A 15,130-nucleotide genomic window follows, 5' to 3' on the forward strand; every position below is an offset into this window, starting at 1 on the left:
ACATACCAAGCCAACAACATTTTAATTTAACAGCATTTCGTCTTGCAAGAGTTAAGAGAGACTGAGTGAAGCTTAGAGTTTAAACACCAAAGTTGCTCTTTGCAACATGAAGGAAACGATTTAGAGAAACACACGAAAGCCATTTGTAGGACAGAAGGACAAGAAGAAGACCGTGAATGACACTTAAACTGTGAACTCGGCGACATCTTTCCATGTGGAGGGGGTTTTTAGAGTCTTCTAAATCTTGTTGAAAGCGACAATGTCGACGCTTTGGATGTACTCGTTGTTAGGCTCTGAGGTGAGATGGTCTTCAATGAGGTTGTCGACAGAGACAAGGTCATCCTCAATTGTCATCATAATCGTGAGTTTCTTTATCCCATAACCAACCGGTACCAATTTCGCTGCAACAAAATTTTCTAACATGAGAGAAAGAAACAAACAAACAAAAAATTCTTGTGTGGAAAAGATTTGTCTTCTTCACTTACAAGCTCCCCAATAAAGACCAGGCATCTGAACACTACGGACAGCTTCTTCCAACTTCTTCATATCGGTTTCATCGTCCCATGGCTTTACATCAAGTAGAACAGACGACTTTCCACCTAACAAAACAAGAAACAAAGAGGATCTCAAGAAACAGATGATTTATTTCCATCTCAATTCAGTGGATCAGAAGATGTCTGTGATGCATACAATCTTTCCACAATTTACTATAGGAACAGTGATCCAGTCCAAATTAGAGAAATACTTACTCTCTTTAGGTTTCTTGGTATCTTTCTTAGCAGCTTCCCTCTCCTCTGCAGCCTTTTTCTCATCCTCCGTCTCATCAGCGAAAAGATCTATATCATCATCGTCATCAGCATCAGCTCCAGCCGCAGCAGGTGCCTGCACAATGAGTTCACGGAAATACAAATGGGAGAAAAACATAAACGATTCCAAAACAAAAGCACATAAGTATTCAAATTTCCTTTTGGCTGTCTAAGAAACGTGATTAAAGCCAACAAGAGATTTCCATTTATAGGAAGTACCTCTGCTTTCGAAGCTTCAGACTGAGCAACACCACCACCAATTCTCACTCCGACAGCTTTCCCAGGAAAACTAGTAAAGTATACAATAACCAATCGAAGAACATAATCATTGTAGGAAAGAGCAAATATTATAGATACTAAGTAAATATTACAGTCTTACAGAACATCAAGAAAAGAAGAAAAAGAGAGTGATGATACTATACGAACCTTTTAGCGAGGTGGGAAGCAACGGTATCATACCACTTGCTAACATTTGGGAAGCCATCACCTGGCTTCTCCAACACGGCAGCGTAAACCTTCACATCATCCACTGAAAGCTGATCGCTGAAAAATAAAAAGTTAATGAACATTTCAGACTCTCTAGGTGACAATTTATTCAGCAAAATAAACGAAAGAAGGAAGATGCGAGTTTACCCGGAGATGAAAGTTTTTCCAGAGAGGTGTTCCTCGACGCTTTTGAGACCTTGCTCTGTGTGGAGATTTGAAAACGTAATCGCCATTGATGCTCAAATTATGCTGAAGTGGAAGAGACAAAGACAGAGAATATGCGTTTTTAAAAAGCAGTGTGTGTATAACTCTAGAAACTCCTAAACCAGTCGGACCAGTCCCACGTGGAGATAAACTGGTCTGAAGTCTTATTAAATATTGCTTCCACACCCAGTGGACCCTCCTCCCTTTCTAGAGGCATCCCTCCCACCGTGCGACTCACACGCTTCAAAACTCTACTAAACGTTTGTGTTCATTACACAATATTTTTCACTAATCTTATTATATCCACTCATGAATGCATTTCAATATTTACATTCACAAAATTTGTTCAAGGAAAAAAAAAACTTTAGAAATACTCCATAGTTTAACGTAGTCTCATCCAAAGTGATTGTGCTAATCTAAAGGCGACATGGACTAATCATCAATAAAAGTACTCATCCCTAGCTCAAGATCCCAGAGAAAAGTGTCACTCATGAAGTCATGATGTTGGTTTTGTTTTGGAGCACGTTCTTGATTTTCACAGCTTCTTTGTTGCAGAAAGAGCCTCCTCTACTGGTACATCATCAAGCTTGTCACCATTCATCTCAGAACTGACAGTATGTGCTTCTTTTGACTTCCATTCTTCTCGAAGCCCAGTTACTAGCTCGCCGCCTATACAAGCATCCACTCGCAAACCCTTTTCCTGCATCTCTCTGTACCAATCATATGCTCCCATATAATCCTTCTTCTCACAATGCCCTTTCACCATTATGTTATACGTATCAGCTTCAGGATCCAGTCCTCGAGCTTTCATCTCCTCAAACAAACTTTTAGCCTCGCTGAGCTTTCCTCTTTTCAGCTGTCCCATGATCAAGCTGTTATAACTCGTCTTATCCAAATCGATTCCCTTCTCCATCATGTGGTTCTGCATTTTCAAAGCCTTATCCATTTCTCCATGCATGGCGTAGCAATGAAGAACTCCATTGTAAACTATCAAGTCTGGTTCCAACGACATCTCTCCAAATATTTTCTCAGTGAGCTCTACACTCTCCTTGGTGCACAAGCCGATCAAAAGATGATATGTCTTCAAATTGGGTTTTATTCCTGATCCTTTCATCATTTCGTACAGGGCGATACATCTTTGCACGTTTCCAGCATGTTCATATCCAGATATTAACGAGTTATACGTGTATATATCTGGTACAAACCCCTTTCTTGAGATTTCGAGAAACAAGTCTTCGGCTTCTGCTAATTTTCCGTTCATGGACAACCCATTGATGAGGGTGTTATAAGTCACCAAGTTCAAATCTATTCCCTTTGTTAGCATCTCCTCAGAAAACCGAAAAGCATCTTCTATCTTCCCCTTTGAGCAACAACCATCAATCAGCATGTTGTATATCCTTACATTAGGTGAAACCCCTCTGTCTTCCATATCTCTCTTCACAATCTCAGCTTCAAGAAGCTTAGAGCCCTTGCACAAACAATTTATCAGATTCCCGTAGCTAACAACATTCGGCATCGTACCGTTGGTTTCCATTTCTTTGAGGATGTCGAAACACTTATCAAACTCCCCCTTCCTCCCGTAGCCCCCGATCAAGATGTTATACGTCTCCACGCTAGGAGAAACTCCTTTTAGTTTCATCTTGCTAACCTCTTGCTCAGCATTCTCCATTTCCCCCAATTCACAAAACCTCTTAACCAAACAATTGTACGCCAAATGATTCGGCTTCATCCCTTGTTTCTCCATCTCTTCGATTTTCATTCGAGCTCCAATCAAATCACCTTTCCGACAGCATCCATCAACCATCGTGTTATAAATAACCTCGTTCATTACAAGCCCCTTGCCCATTTCCATCCCCAAAATCTCCTCCGCCTTCTCTATCTTCCCTTCTTTACACAACGCATTCAACAAAATGCTACACGTATAAGCATTCATCTTCACACCAGAATCAACAGCTTCCTCATAAACACCCAAAGCAGCCTCAGCTTTCTCGTTGCTCGAGTAACCATCAAAAAGAATACTCAACGTGAACGCATCAGGCACAAAGCCACGATCTTTCATCTCCTTCAACACACTCTCCGCATCCTCCACCATCCTCGCGTTAAACATCCCCTTAAGCAACGTATTGAACGTAACAAGATTCGGATCAACACCATCCCCTCTCATGCGTTCTCTCACCTTAAAAGTCTTATCAAGATTCCCACTTTTGCAATACCCATCGATCAAAGTGTTGTACGTTATCAAAGTGGGAACCAATCTTCTCTGAAGCATTTCGTCGAACAGCTTCTCTGCATCATTCACCCTCCCATTTTTACACAACCCGTCGATAAGAACGTTGTAGATAAACACAGTGGGTGAGATTCTATCGTGCTTCATGCGATTAAACAGCTCTAAACCTTTCCCTAAATCGCTCGATTTCACGGCGGCGTAAACTGATTTACCATACATGAACTTGCTCGGACGATAATTCGATTCGAGGAGATTCAAAAACACATTGATCGTTACTCTGAATTGCTTCATTTTCCCGAGATGATCGAAGAAAAGGGTTAACGAGTCTGAGCTGGGGGTGATACCTTCGTTCCTCACGGCGAAGAACAAGTCCGTAGCTTCGGGGATCATGTTCGATTGGATTAGCACGGAGAAGAGCAGGTAGGAGAAGTCGTTCTTCAGCGATGGAGATGATAGTGAGAAGGCGGAGAAGAGCTCTTTCGGCGATGTGAAAGGCGCGGAGCCTGATCGGACGAGCGAGGTGAGAGCCCCACGCGCCGTTTCGATTCGGTTCTGCTGGAGAAGTACTCGGAGATTCCGAAGCTCCTCGTGTCGTTCTCCGTCTCCGGTAGTGGGATTCGAAGGCGGGGCTGATTCGGGTTCAGGGTGAGTCGCGTCGGAGGAGGTAGAGAAGAGACGACATGAGCATAACGAGGCCGACTTGGATAACTTCACGGTGGCGTAACGAGAAGATCTCGAAACGAGTCGAAAGCGAGTCACCATCTTCGCCGGAGACGCTCGGATGTTTTGGAGGTTTAAATGTTTAATAACCATTTTATTGAGAGATGGGCTTGAGATGGGCCTTTCTTCTTGCCCACTCAAATCGACCATTCTGGTTTATTTGGTGTCTTGATGGGCTTAAGATGGGCCTTTCTTCTTGCCCATTCAAATCGAACGTTATGGTTGTTAATGAAAACTGGTTCGAACTTTTATCAGTCACCTTTTACACTAACGCCGATTTCTTTCTCAATAATTATTCGACATTTGATGCACGAAGATATAATTTTCACAAGGTACGTATATTATTTGGACAATTCAGTACAGAGGAATAACATAATAACTCGAACATGGTAGATACTTGAACTAAAACCAAGTTTTTTGGTCCGGAATAAAGAAAAAAAAGGTTAAAGTAATTGTGTGTAACGTTTCTACGACGACGTTAGAAGTATTGTCGGGTTTAAAGAACTCGGATATATAGATGGTCGAGTGAACTACAATTACTCAACTTAATTAACAGAATCGTTAGGCAATGATAATGACAAGTTTATCAATCAAACAATAGACTGACATCCCACAAAGATAACATAGCGGTCACCAATTACAAGAATTAAACATGCCATAAACGCGTTAGTTACCGGAATGATTAAAAACAGCTCTTTAGCAAAAGACGCAATGGAATTGATACTTGATCGAGACTCTAAGTGGTATGTATAATGGCCACTGTCACCGTCAAAAGAACTTCCAAGTGTTCTTAGCAAAATAAAGTAAAAAGTATTATTTTTGATCAAAAAAAAAGTATTATAATAAAAGTTGCAAATTTTAGTTTTTCACTTTTTATCATTCTAGTTAATCGATTTTGTGTTTGCTTAGACCATGTACAATGATTTTCAGATTTAACACCCTCATTTTTATTTTTAACATTTCACATCATTTTATATATTTTATCTTATTTTCTGTATTTACATACTACAATGTGACCCATGTTTTATTTAATAAAATTTATCATTTTATTTTACTAATTAATAAAATTTATCTCTAAATTAAATAAAACCAATCTATATTTATAGAGAATTTAAAATAATAAATTTTTATATTAAATAATAAAGATAAATTCTTTAGTTTAAAAAAATATAAGAATAAGAAAAAATATCAAAAAATATTTAGAAAATGATATTTGTTGTTGGTGGGTCTCTGTTTTTTTATTCAACACGTTGAAATCAATTCAACATTTTAAATTTATTCAACATTAAATAATTCAAATCATCAAATAATTCAAATCATTAAATTTTTTTCTCTTTCAACTGTTTCATTATAATGGTTCAACTGTTAATTATTTTATTCAACATTTCCATTACACATAGATTTTGGAGTCTGTGAAATTTTTTGAAATTTGAATTTTTGCCGTAAAAAGAAAGTGAAATAGTGGTGGACGTGCACAAAATCACATATTATATTCTGACATTTTAGGACAGAGCATTTGTCTTTTTGGGTCAGAATAATTTTATAATAAAGACAATCTTGAATAGAGAGGACTTTGGTTATTAGATTCTTGAACTAAAAACCAAGTTTTGTGGTCCGGAATACATTCGGTTTCACATTTTGCTGTTGACGAGTAAAGGTAGGAGAGTTTAGTAATAAATGTTGTACAAACAACTCCACCAATGTAATTTACCTCTGTTAATGAAATTTTAGTGTTTAAAAAAAATAACAACTCCCCCACCTCGATACATATTCAATTATATAAATACAGTTTCCAATTTTCAGGAAAAGTTTATTGATTAACATTATAAAAGTATTGAGATCTCTTACTCTTTGGACCCGCCTGAGTGTTGTGTTCATGTAAGATCTTCTCAAAACCCTTTTTCTATGTTTTGTGTTTTTATATATTTGGCTTCTCGTTTTTGTTGGCTACTTCAGGGTTTAAGCCATTTTTTTCTCAGGCAAACTTTTTCCACCGCCTCTCTTCTTATCAGCTGCTATTATTTGCCTCTTTTTCTTTAGGGTCACTATTATTATCTGACTTTCTCCTTTACCAAATATTTGAATTCTTCTCTTTAAACGTGGTCGTGGTGTGTACTATATCTTCCCCTAAGATCTCTGTTTATTTTTTGCTATTTTCAGGGTCGTCCCTCATGAATGAGCTGATTAATTGATACTCACAGAAGAATAAGAAGAAGATTCATTGTACCTCACTAGTGGTAGGTAACCTCCTTTTAAACTACCAACTCTTTAAGAGTTTTAGACCAAAAAAACTCTTTAAGAGTTTCGTGTTGTTTGTCTAAGGGAAATATAAAGTATAGATCTTAAATGATAGGTTGTGTAAATCCATTGTTTTGTTACTCATCTCTGCTTAGTGTATAGATTCCATAAGTTTCCTCAAAAACTAAGAACAAGAGCCATAGTTTCTTTAACCCTATATCCTACTTTATCACTCACACAGTGTTCTGACTCTTTTTTTCTTCCAGAGCCATTGTTTGTCAAATGGATGCTAGTAGCAATGGAATAGCAGAAAGAAAGAGTACCAATGGAGGAAGAGAAGTTGTTATCAATGTTTCAGGTGAAGAAGCATCAAGGGTTTCTTTTAAGATGGATTCACCAGAGACCAAGAGCTCCTCTCCTGAAATCTCTAAGCTTATTAGTAGCCCCAACAAGCCTCCCAGACCTCCAAACCCAAGCATTGAAGGCTTAACTCAGAGGAAATCTTTTGCAAGGTCGGTTTACTCCAAACCAAAGTCCCGGTTTGTCGAACCATCTTACCCTGTAACAACAAGTAACCTAGAGGGAGACGTTAAGGAACCACTCGGTTCTGTTATTTCTATTAGTAGAGGTTCTCCCAACAACAAATCCACAAGGAGCGTCGGTTCAGCGACTCCAAATAAAGCAACCGAGGTAGAGAAAGACGAAGACGAAGAAATCTACAAAAAGGTGAAGCTGAGCAAAGAGATGCGAAGAAGAGTAAGTCCACTCACATTAGTAGAGCTAGCTTTCTTCATAGCGGTGTTAAGCTCTCTGGTCGCTAGCTTAACCATCGACGTCCTGATAACTTACACCGTGTGGGGGCTAGAAGTGTGGAAATGGTGCGTCCTCGTGATGGTCACGTTCAGCGGGATGCTGGTGACGAACTGGTTCATGCATCTCGTCGTCTTCCTCATCGAAACAAACTTTCTTTTACGTAGAAAAGTGCTCTACTTCGTGCACGGGTTAAAGAAGAGCGTCCAAGTCTTCATATGGCTAAGCCTGATCCTCATCGCTTGGGTGTTTCTCTTCAACCGCGACGTGGACCGTTCCCCAACAGCCACGAAGATACTAACAGCTATCACACGTACCCTCATCTCCCTCCTCACCGGAGCCTTCCTCTGGCTGGTGAAAACGCTCTTGCTGAAAATCTTGGCGGCAAACTTCAACGTGGTCAACTTCTTCGACAGGATTCAAGAATCTGTTTTCCACCAGTACGTACTCCAGACGCTCTCGGGGCCTCCGCTTATGGAGGAGGCGGAGAAGGTGGGGCGGGAGCCGAGCACGGGGCATTTGAGTTTCACGAGTGTTGGGAAGAAAGGGACGGTGAAAGGGAAGAAAGTGATTGATATGGGGAAAGTTCATAAGATGAAGCGTGAGAAAGTCTCTGCGTGGACGATGAGGGTGTTGGTGGAAGCGGTTAGGACTTCGGGTCTCTCTACGATCTCTGATACGTTGGATGAAACGGCGTATGGGGATGCGAAAGAGCAGGCTGAGAGGGGAGAGATTACTAGTGAGATGGAGGCTTTGGCTGCTGCTTATCATGTGTTTAGAAATGTTGCTCAGCCTTGCTTCAGGTGAGAATAGCAAATATTCCTATGCTTTTATCTCTCTTATACCTGCTGGTTCGGTTGGTTCGTCGGTTCGAAATAAATCTTATCGAATTAACCCGTAAAAAAAGTTTGGTTCGACCTATCGAAGTTTCTGATTTTTGTTAGATTTTGGTTTCATTTTGCTAAAATTTCAGATAAGTTCGGTTGATTTTGTTTTTGTTTGGTTCAAAATTTTGGTTAGTTCGGTTATTTTTAATGGTTTGGTAATACATTTTTAAACTTACCAAACTGAAAACCAACTTTTTTTTTAGAAAACCTACCGAATTGAACCTGACTCCTAACCGAACCTAATATTAGGTTGGTTTCGGTTCGGTTTGGATAAATCCTATGCCTAATTCTTGTGCATTCTGTAATGAAAACCTTTGGTTTGGGTTGTTGTCTCAGTTACATAGAGGAAGAAGATTTGCTTAGGTTCATGATTAAAGAAGAGGTTGATCTTGTGTTCCCTTTGTTTGACGGTGCTGCTGAGACCGGGAGAATCACCAGAAAAGCATTCACAGAATGGGTGGTAAGTCTCCTCCAACACCTTCTTGCTCTCAGTTAACAATCAGTGTCTGTGTTTCTTGATGTTAACCACTTGTGGTCTGTTGCTATATTTACCAGGTTAAGGTGTACACTAGTCGAAAAGCTCTAGCACATTCCTTAAACGACACAAAAACAGCGGTTAAGCAGCTAAACAAACTCGTGACAGCGATCTTGATCGTTATTACAATCGTCATTTGGCTGCTGCTACTCGAAGTAGCAACGACTAAGGTTTTGCTGTTCTTCTCCACTCAACTCGTGGCTCTGGCCTTTATAATCGGAAGCACTTGCAAGAACCTATTTGAGTCCATTGTGTTTGTCTTCGTTATGCATCCTTTTGATGTCGGTGATCGTTGCGTTGTCGAAGGTGTCCCGGTAAAAACTCTCCACCAAAGAGATCCGTTACATTCATATATTATAAAGAAAGAGCTTGTCACATAGTTGAAGTTTTCTTTTTCAGATGTTGGTTGAAGAAATGAATCTGTTATCGACGGTGTTCTTGAAACTTGACAACGAGAAAGTGTATTATCCGAACAGTGTTCTGGCCACGAAACCGATAAGCAACTACTTCAGAAGTCCAGATATGGGAGAGACAGTGGAGTTCTCTATCGCGTTTTCGACACCAGTCTCTAAGATTGCACATCTCAAAGAAAGAATCGCTGAGTAAGTATCATTTGGAACTCTTCTTTTTGATTATTTTTACATTAAATCTTGAAAGAGTTCTTGCTTTGGTTCTGATCAGGTACTTGGAGCAGAATCCGCAGCATTGGTCACCGATACACACGGTGGTGGTTAAGGAGATAGAGAACATGAACAAGCTGAAGATGGCTCTTTACAGCAACCACACCATCACGTTTCAGGAGTACAGGGAGAGGAATATCAGAAGAACTGAACAGTCTTTGGCGATTAAGAAAATGTTGGAGGATCTTCACATTGATTACACTCTCCTTCCTCAACAAGTCCTTCTCACCAACCTTGACAAAAACTGAAAAGACCGGTATGGTTTTTTTTAACTATAACGTTGTTTCAGAGATTATTATCAGATGTTACGGTACTGCTTTATGTAGACTCTTAGAGTAGATGATGAAAACAATATTCCAAAACTCCTAAGCCGACCCAACTCAATTCTCATAATTTTACATATAAGGGCTCGAATGATCAGATTGGTTTTGATATTTCAGTAGATGATGGCAAGAAGCTGTTATATTAATTTCAGTATACGTTCAAATTACAATATTACATGCATATATAGTCTTATTTGCATGATTACTGATTACATATCAAGTAGTACGGATTAGTCATGTGATCTTTTGAACTTCAATTCATACTCAAGAGGGACACGTCGCTTTGGTCCTACAAAACCATGCATGTCGTGCTATTCACTTGATCGCTTTTAGAACTTTTCTTTTTGTTTGTTTAGGGGCTCCTCATTTAACTACTCTATTTAATATAAGGATGGTTGATCCAAAGCTACAAACTCATAACTAACTAATCATAATATATATATATATATATATATATTAACGACCATATAGTTGAAATTTGCTAAATAATCATTTATCCACAATTGAAGAAACTAGCAATAAACTTCTTTTAGAGAATCTGTAACTGAAGTTTTGAGAATCTGTAACTGAAGTGTAGAGAATTTGTCAACTAAAGTTTCAAGAATTTAACCCGACGTGTCGCATGCATGTGGTATCAATGCAATAGGCGCGTCTGTATATAATTAACGTATCCCTGATCCAATGATCTCAATATAACATAATTTAAAGCCTTTAGTGAAAAAAAAAGACATAATTTACTTAAATTCATTACGTATTATGTGCAATCATTAGGAGTTAGAGGGAGTATTGTTGTATGCAAATACATTGCACGATCTTTGTTTCAATAATTTACTTCGTTAACTATGTTTAGTTGTTGATTTGGCAACAAGAAATAAGCGTTCTTGGCGGAATAATTTAATCCGCCGCATAATTGAATAAAAATACGCCGTTATATACTCATCAAACTATTTCTTTTGTCCAACTAGTTGTATTGTATATGAAAAAAATTAGAATGTAATTTTATAAAAACAACCATATGTATTATACTATTATGGTAACTCACCTATATAACAATTTCAATGATAATTCTATAATGGTTTTAGTTCTTGTAATATAAGTTATAGAATCAAGTTTCTCAACAAGAAAAGGTGTAAAATAAATTAAAATGACTTGACATGGACTGAGAATGGTCCATGTATACGTGCGATCGTGCGTATGATATTTGTGTTAATGTAAAAAAAAAAAAAATTGTTGAGAGAAGTAATGGGAAGATTGTAATCGAAACTTTCTTTAAGATGATCAAAGTGAAAAAATAGAACTAAAGCAAAAGCTCTCCCCCCCTCCCCCCTACTTTCTCTGTTCCCATGGAAGCATCAGTACTTCATGTTCATCTATCGCTACAAATCCTTTCACTTTATTTTAAAATTACACTTTCTTTATTTGTTTTATTTATTTTTGCAATTTTATAAAGCATTAATATGTCCGTTCACGATCCGCTCAATCACCCTTTGCTTCTCACTTGGATATCGAATTTCTCGATTCTCCCTCTTTCTTTTCTTTTTATACACACCAAACCAACCACTTTCACATGTGTATATATATATTGTATATGCTTGTGTTTCTTTAGTATACAAAAAAGTTGTATTCGAAGCTGAACTTATCTACCCAAACAAAATAGAAGTTTTCTAGGTAGCTAAAATTTAGTTAAAGTTTTTTTATGGGACATAAGTGTTCTGAGATTTTTTAAAATTTAATGACTTAAAAGAAACAAACGTACATTTTACATGAAACACTTGCTAAATTTTTAAAGCCTTTTTCAAAAAAAAAAAAAACACTTGCTAAACCAATGTAGCAGCGTGTTTATTTGATTTTATTGAACATAACATATCATTTTGAGACACCGTTCTGCTGCTACATGCACATTGTACATGTACTAAATGTCCACTTCACATCTTATGATCTGAATCTATGAGTTTTTTTAAAAGAATTTTAAATCTATATAGAGAATTAGAGATGAAAAACTCGCTTCATATTAAAAGCGTTTGCTTTCATGAAAATTTGGATCTAAAGCATGTGATAGTTACATCGAAAAAGAGAAAGTTGGAAGCCTGATTTTTTCTTCCCTTTGGGATCACCAACAACTTTATCAATTATCACACAAATCATTTTGCTTTGCACGTAACGGATCCCTCTCGACAAAATCATCGGCAAAAATTCTCGACTTTTACAATGGTTATTCTTTAGTAATTTGTTGAAATATTTCAAATGTAAAACAGTTTCCATAACCCATAAAATCATGTTAAATTCAACTTGAAGGGGTCACTATACATACCCTTATCCTTGGCTAATAAGCGGATAAATTTTAAATCTAAAGTTAGAAAATATCTTAGTCATGTTTAATTTTTTTGACGTACTAATTTGTTTTAATTAGAAGTTATCCAACTTAATAAAACAATTGAAATGTAAAATGAAGGTATGAGAAAGATGACTGGATCAAATTTTTTACAAACACAAAATTTATAACACGACACTATAATTACAAAATCAAACACAGATGTGGAGATCACATGGAATTAAAACTTAAAAACGAAAAACTAATTAAAAAAAAAAACTTCACAAGATCAAACCAGCAAAAGTGGTTTCATACACGGGAAGTTCATCTCCGTACAGATTGTGATGATGAGTTCCAACTAAGTCCAGCTCAAACAAATCCGAACTCGAATCACTTGCTACATCATCATCATCATCTTCGTAATCCTCGAAAGCATTAATCTTGACCAAACCGTTATCATGCTTCTTGTGATAATCTCTCAGAAACTCTCTCGCAATCTCCTCCACTGACCTCCTCCCTCTATCTTCCACGTTCTTCTTCACTGACTTTCTGACATAACCGTTGTTGCTGAGGTAATCTTCTTCTTCGACGTAGGATCTGCTCTCGGGGACGATCACGTTAACCGGAGAAAACCTGACGCTTCTTTTGACACGGTCAGATGATTTCTCGGAGCTTTTGTTCAGACACGACCTGGAGAAGGAAGAAGCGGAAGAACACGTCGTAGATGGATAGTAGTAATCATTTGGTTTCCTAACGAACGCAGAGTCGTCGCAGCTCATCTTCTTCGGATGACCTTTGGAACTGTTGTTGCTGCTGAATAAAGAGTTGATGAAGTTAACGATCCGTACACCAGGTGAAGCTGGAGTTTTGAGCTTCTTCTGATTACTACTAGATCTTCTGGTTCTAGTGTGTTCATTCTTCTCGTAATCGTAGTCTTCCGAAACTCGAAACGCTCTGTTTTGGTGAAACAGAGTTTTATCCTCTGTTTTTCTTGGCTTTGTTGTTTTAGATGGGCCGAAACATAACGGTCTTGAAGAAGATTTCTTCTTAGCGTGAGATGGTTCTGTGTCGGAAGATGAGAAGAAACTGGAGTTGGAATCAGAGGAAGACGACACGGAGCTAAAGAACCGATCTTTGTGTATTTTCCGGTCAGGAACCGGTCTGGTTACGCTGATGCTCTGTTTATTATTGGTAGTGTTGACAAAACCGGTAAAAGATTGGGTTTTGTGGGTTTTATGATCGATGGAATTGTAGATTTCGTCGAGGAGGGTGGAGGAGAATGACGGGTTTCTGGATCTATGCATGCTTTGTTCTTAGAAACTCGACAAAAAAAGGGGAATTTTTGAAGAAGAAGAAGAGACAAAAGAAGAAAGAGATTAGATGTCTTAAACTGTTTTGGTGTTGTTTCTTTGTTTCTTTATCGGGACTTGTAGAGGAAGACGACGAATGAGAGAGAAGAGGAGGGAGATAGATGAGTTATATAGAAGCTGGCGATCTCGGCGCGTGTTGTTTACTTGTATATTAACCAGATGGACCACACAAGTGCGTTCTTCATTTTTTTTTTTTATGTATGCATGTACCTACGTTTTATGTCATTTTCCTCATAATGTGAGAGCAACTGATGATCTCCTCCTCTATTGAATTGGTCCTAGCATGTGTTTATCATGTTAGCATGCTAAGTTCAGATTTATCAAAAATTTATAACTTAAAATCAATTGACTATAGTTGGACTTAACATATCATATATGTTAGTTAATTATTTATTCAACTAGTAATGTGAAAAATTTATTTATTCATTATCTCATGTTCAAACCTAAGCAAATGTGAAAACAATATACATGGAGTGACCCAACATTGGGTAGCTCTCATACCATGTTAAGATTTTTGTTATCAATTTAAAACTATTTAGTGATAAATATATTGGTGGTATAGTTCTCCTATATATTAATTAACTCTCTTTTATATTTTTTGATGTGATATTTTCTCCAAAACAATGTTTCCTATTGGATTAGTGGATCTTTTTTTGTTGCCAGAATTAGATTAGTGGATCTTAAACCAGTATTAATATTCTCCCCAATGAAGTATTCAGTTGCGGTTACACTGGATCAATAGAAAAGTACAATCATCTACTTCGCAAAAATAACATATGAATTCAAAATGTAAGCATATATAGAATACCATACGGATTGTCTCAAATTGTCTAGACAGATCTCTCGAGCGTTGGTTGGCTTTGGGAAAAGGATGTGATTAGGATCAAGCAAGCAAGCACTTGATTAACTAATGGTCATATTATATATGTTTTTTTTTATCAAAGGTCATATTATATATGTATGTTTAACTTTTAGCAAAGCCTCTCTTGGCACCCACATTTGCCCATTGGGTTGTCTCGACAAGGAGAGGTTAAGGATCTGTGCTTGTTTTGTGTCTTTTTCAGGTCTCACATGCTTCCTTCCTTTCTTGTTCCTTCACTGTTCCTCATTTCATCAACACTTATGTTTTCTTGTTCCTATTATACTTCTTTGTCACACTTCGGCCGATGTTTCCACTTTTATATCTCAATTCTCATACCCAGTTTCCAAGAGTCCCCCGTAAATATTGTTTCAAGCTTGACCGTGTATACTTTTACAAAGGTAGAAAAACCCTTTAAATAACAGTACAAAAATGATCTGTTGTTTGATTCAGTGAAATTCAGGTTTATCATGAATTTCCAACTTAAAATCAATTTGAAGTTCAGTATACATTATTCATATCCCATCTAAACTCTCCATATGAATTTTTTTCTCCAACGGATCATAATGTTTTTTTTTTGTAAATAAAGATCATAATGTTGTTGTTGGTAAAACTTCATCGAGAGAAAAGATGGTTCTACGCAAATGCATGCGTGATACATCTTTAGCCATATT

General features: G+C 37.6%; 4 protein-coding genes across 9 annotated transcripts; 1 reads left to right on the forward strand and 3 right to left on the reverse strand.

Annotated features, from left to right (window-relative positions):
* Positions 1–3: 3 nt before the first annotated feature.
* LOC103846667 (elongation factor 1-beta 1) lies at positions 4–1,656 on the reverse strand. The gene is made up of 6 exons (XM_009123632.3): positions 1,440–1,656; positions 1,233–1,349; positions 1,026–1,095; positions 750–882; positions 486–599; positions 4–401 (listed from the first exon to the last, which is right to left on the reverse strand). The coding sequence occupies exons 1-6, from the start codon at positions 1,523–1,525 to the stop codon at positions 238–240; spliced, it is 684 nt and encodes a 227-aa protein (XP_009121880.1). The 5' UTR covers positions 1,526–1,656; the 3' UTR covers positions 4–237.
* On the reverse strand, positions 441–14,858 carry LOC103846670 (protein BIG GRAIN 1-like D). The gene is made up of 3 exons (XM_033281996.1): positions 12,484–14,858; positions 11,215–11,225; positions 441–452 (listed from the first exon to the last, which is right to left on the reverse strand). The coding sequence occupies exon 1, from the start codon at positions 13,529–13,531 to the stop codon at positions 12,509–12,511; it is 1,023 nt and encodes a 340-aa protein (XP_033137887.1). The 5' UTR covers positions 13,532–14,858; the 3' UTR covers positions 441–452; positions 11,215–11,225; positions 12,484–12,508.
* Positions 1,838–6,058, reverse strand: LOC103846668 (pentatricopeptide repeat-containing protein At5g12100, mitochondrial). Its single transcript, XM_009123634.3, has one exon. The coding sequence runs from the start codon at positions 4,591–4,593 to the stop codon at positions 2,032–2,034; it is 2,562 nt and encodes an 853-aa protein (XP_009121882.2). The 5' UTR covers positions 4,594–6,058; the 3' UTR covers positions 1,838–2,031.
* Positions 6,115–10,083, forward strand: LOC103846669 (mechanosensitive ion channel protein 10). Of its 6 annotated transcripts, none has more exons than XM_018655561.2 (7): positions 6,115–6,321; positions 6,604–6,684; positions 6,948–8,294; positions 8,715–8,838; positions 8,934–9,227; positions 9,313–9,515; positions 9,595–10,083. In XM_018655561.2, exons 3-7 carry the CDS (start codon positions 6,964–6,966, stop codon positions 9,839–9,841), a joined length of 2,199 nt encoding a protein of 732 aa, XP_018511077.1. In that variant the 5' UTR covers positions 6,115–6,321; positions 6,604–6,684; positions 6,948–6,963; the 3' UTR covers positions 9,842–10,083. The 6 variants fall into 6 exon arrangements, with proteins under 6 accessions (XP_018511077.1, XP_009121884.1, XP_009121885.1 ...); XM_009123636.3 differs by having other exon boundaries at positions 6,604–6,680; XM_009123637.3 differs by lacking the exon at positions 6,115–6,321 and adding an exon at positions 6,395–6,484 and having other exon boundaries at positions 6,604–6,680.
* Positions 14,859–15,130: the final 272 nt, after the last annotated feature.

The sequence above is a fragment of the Brassica rapa genome, chromosome A10, assembly GCF_000309985.2.
Source record: "Brassica rapa cultivar Chiifu-401-42 chromosome A10, CAAS_Brap_v3.01, whole genome shotgun sequence".
In the NCBI taxonomy this organism is placed as follows: domain Eukaryota; kingdom Viridiplantae; phylum Streptophyta; class Magnoliopsida; order Brassicales; family Brassicaceae; genus Brassica; species Brassica rapa.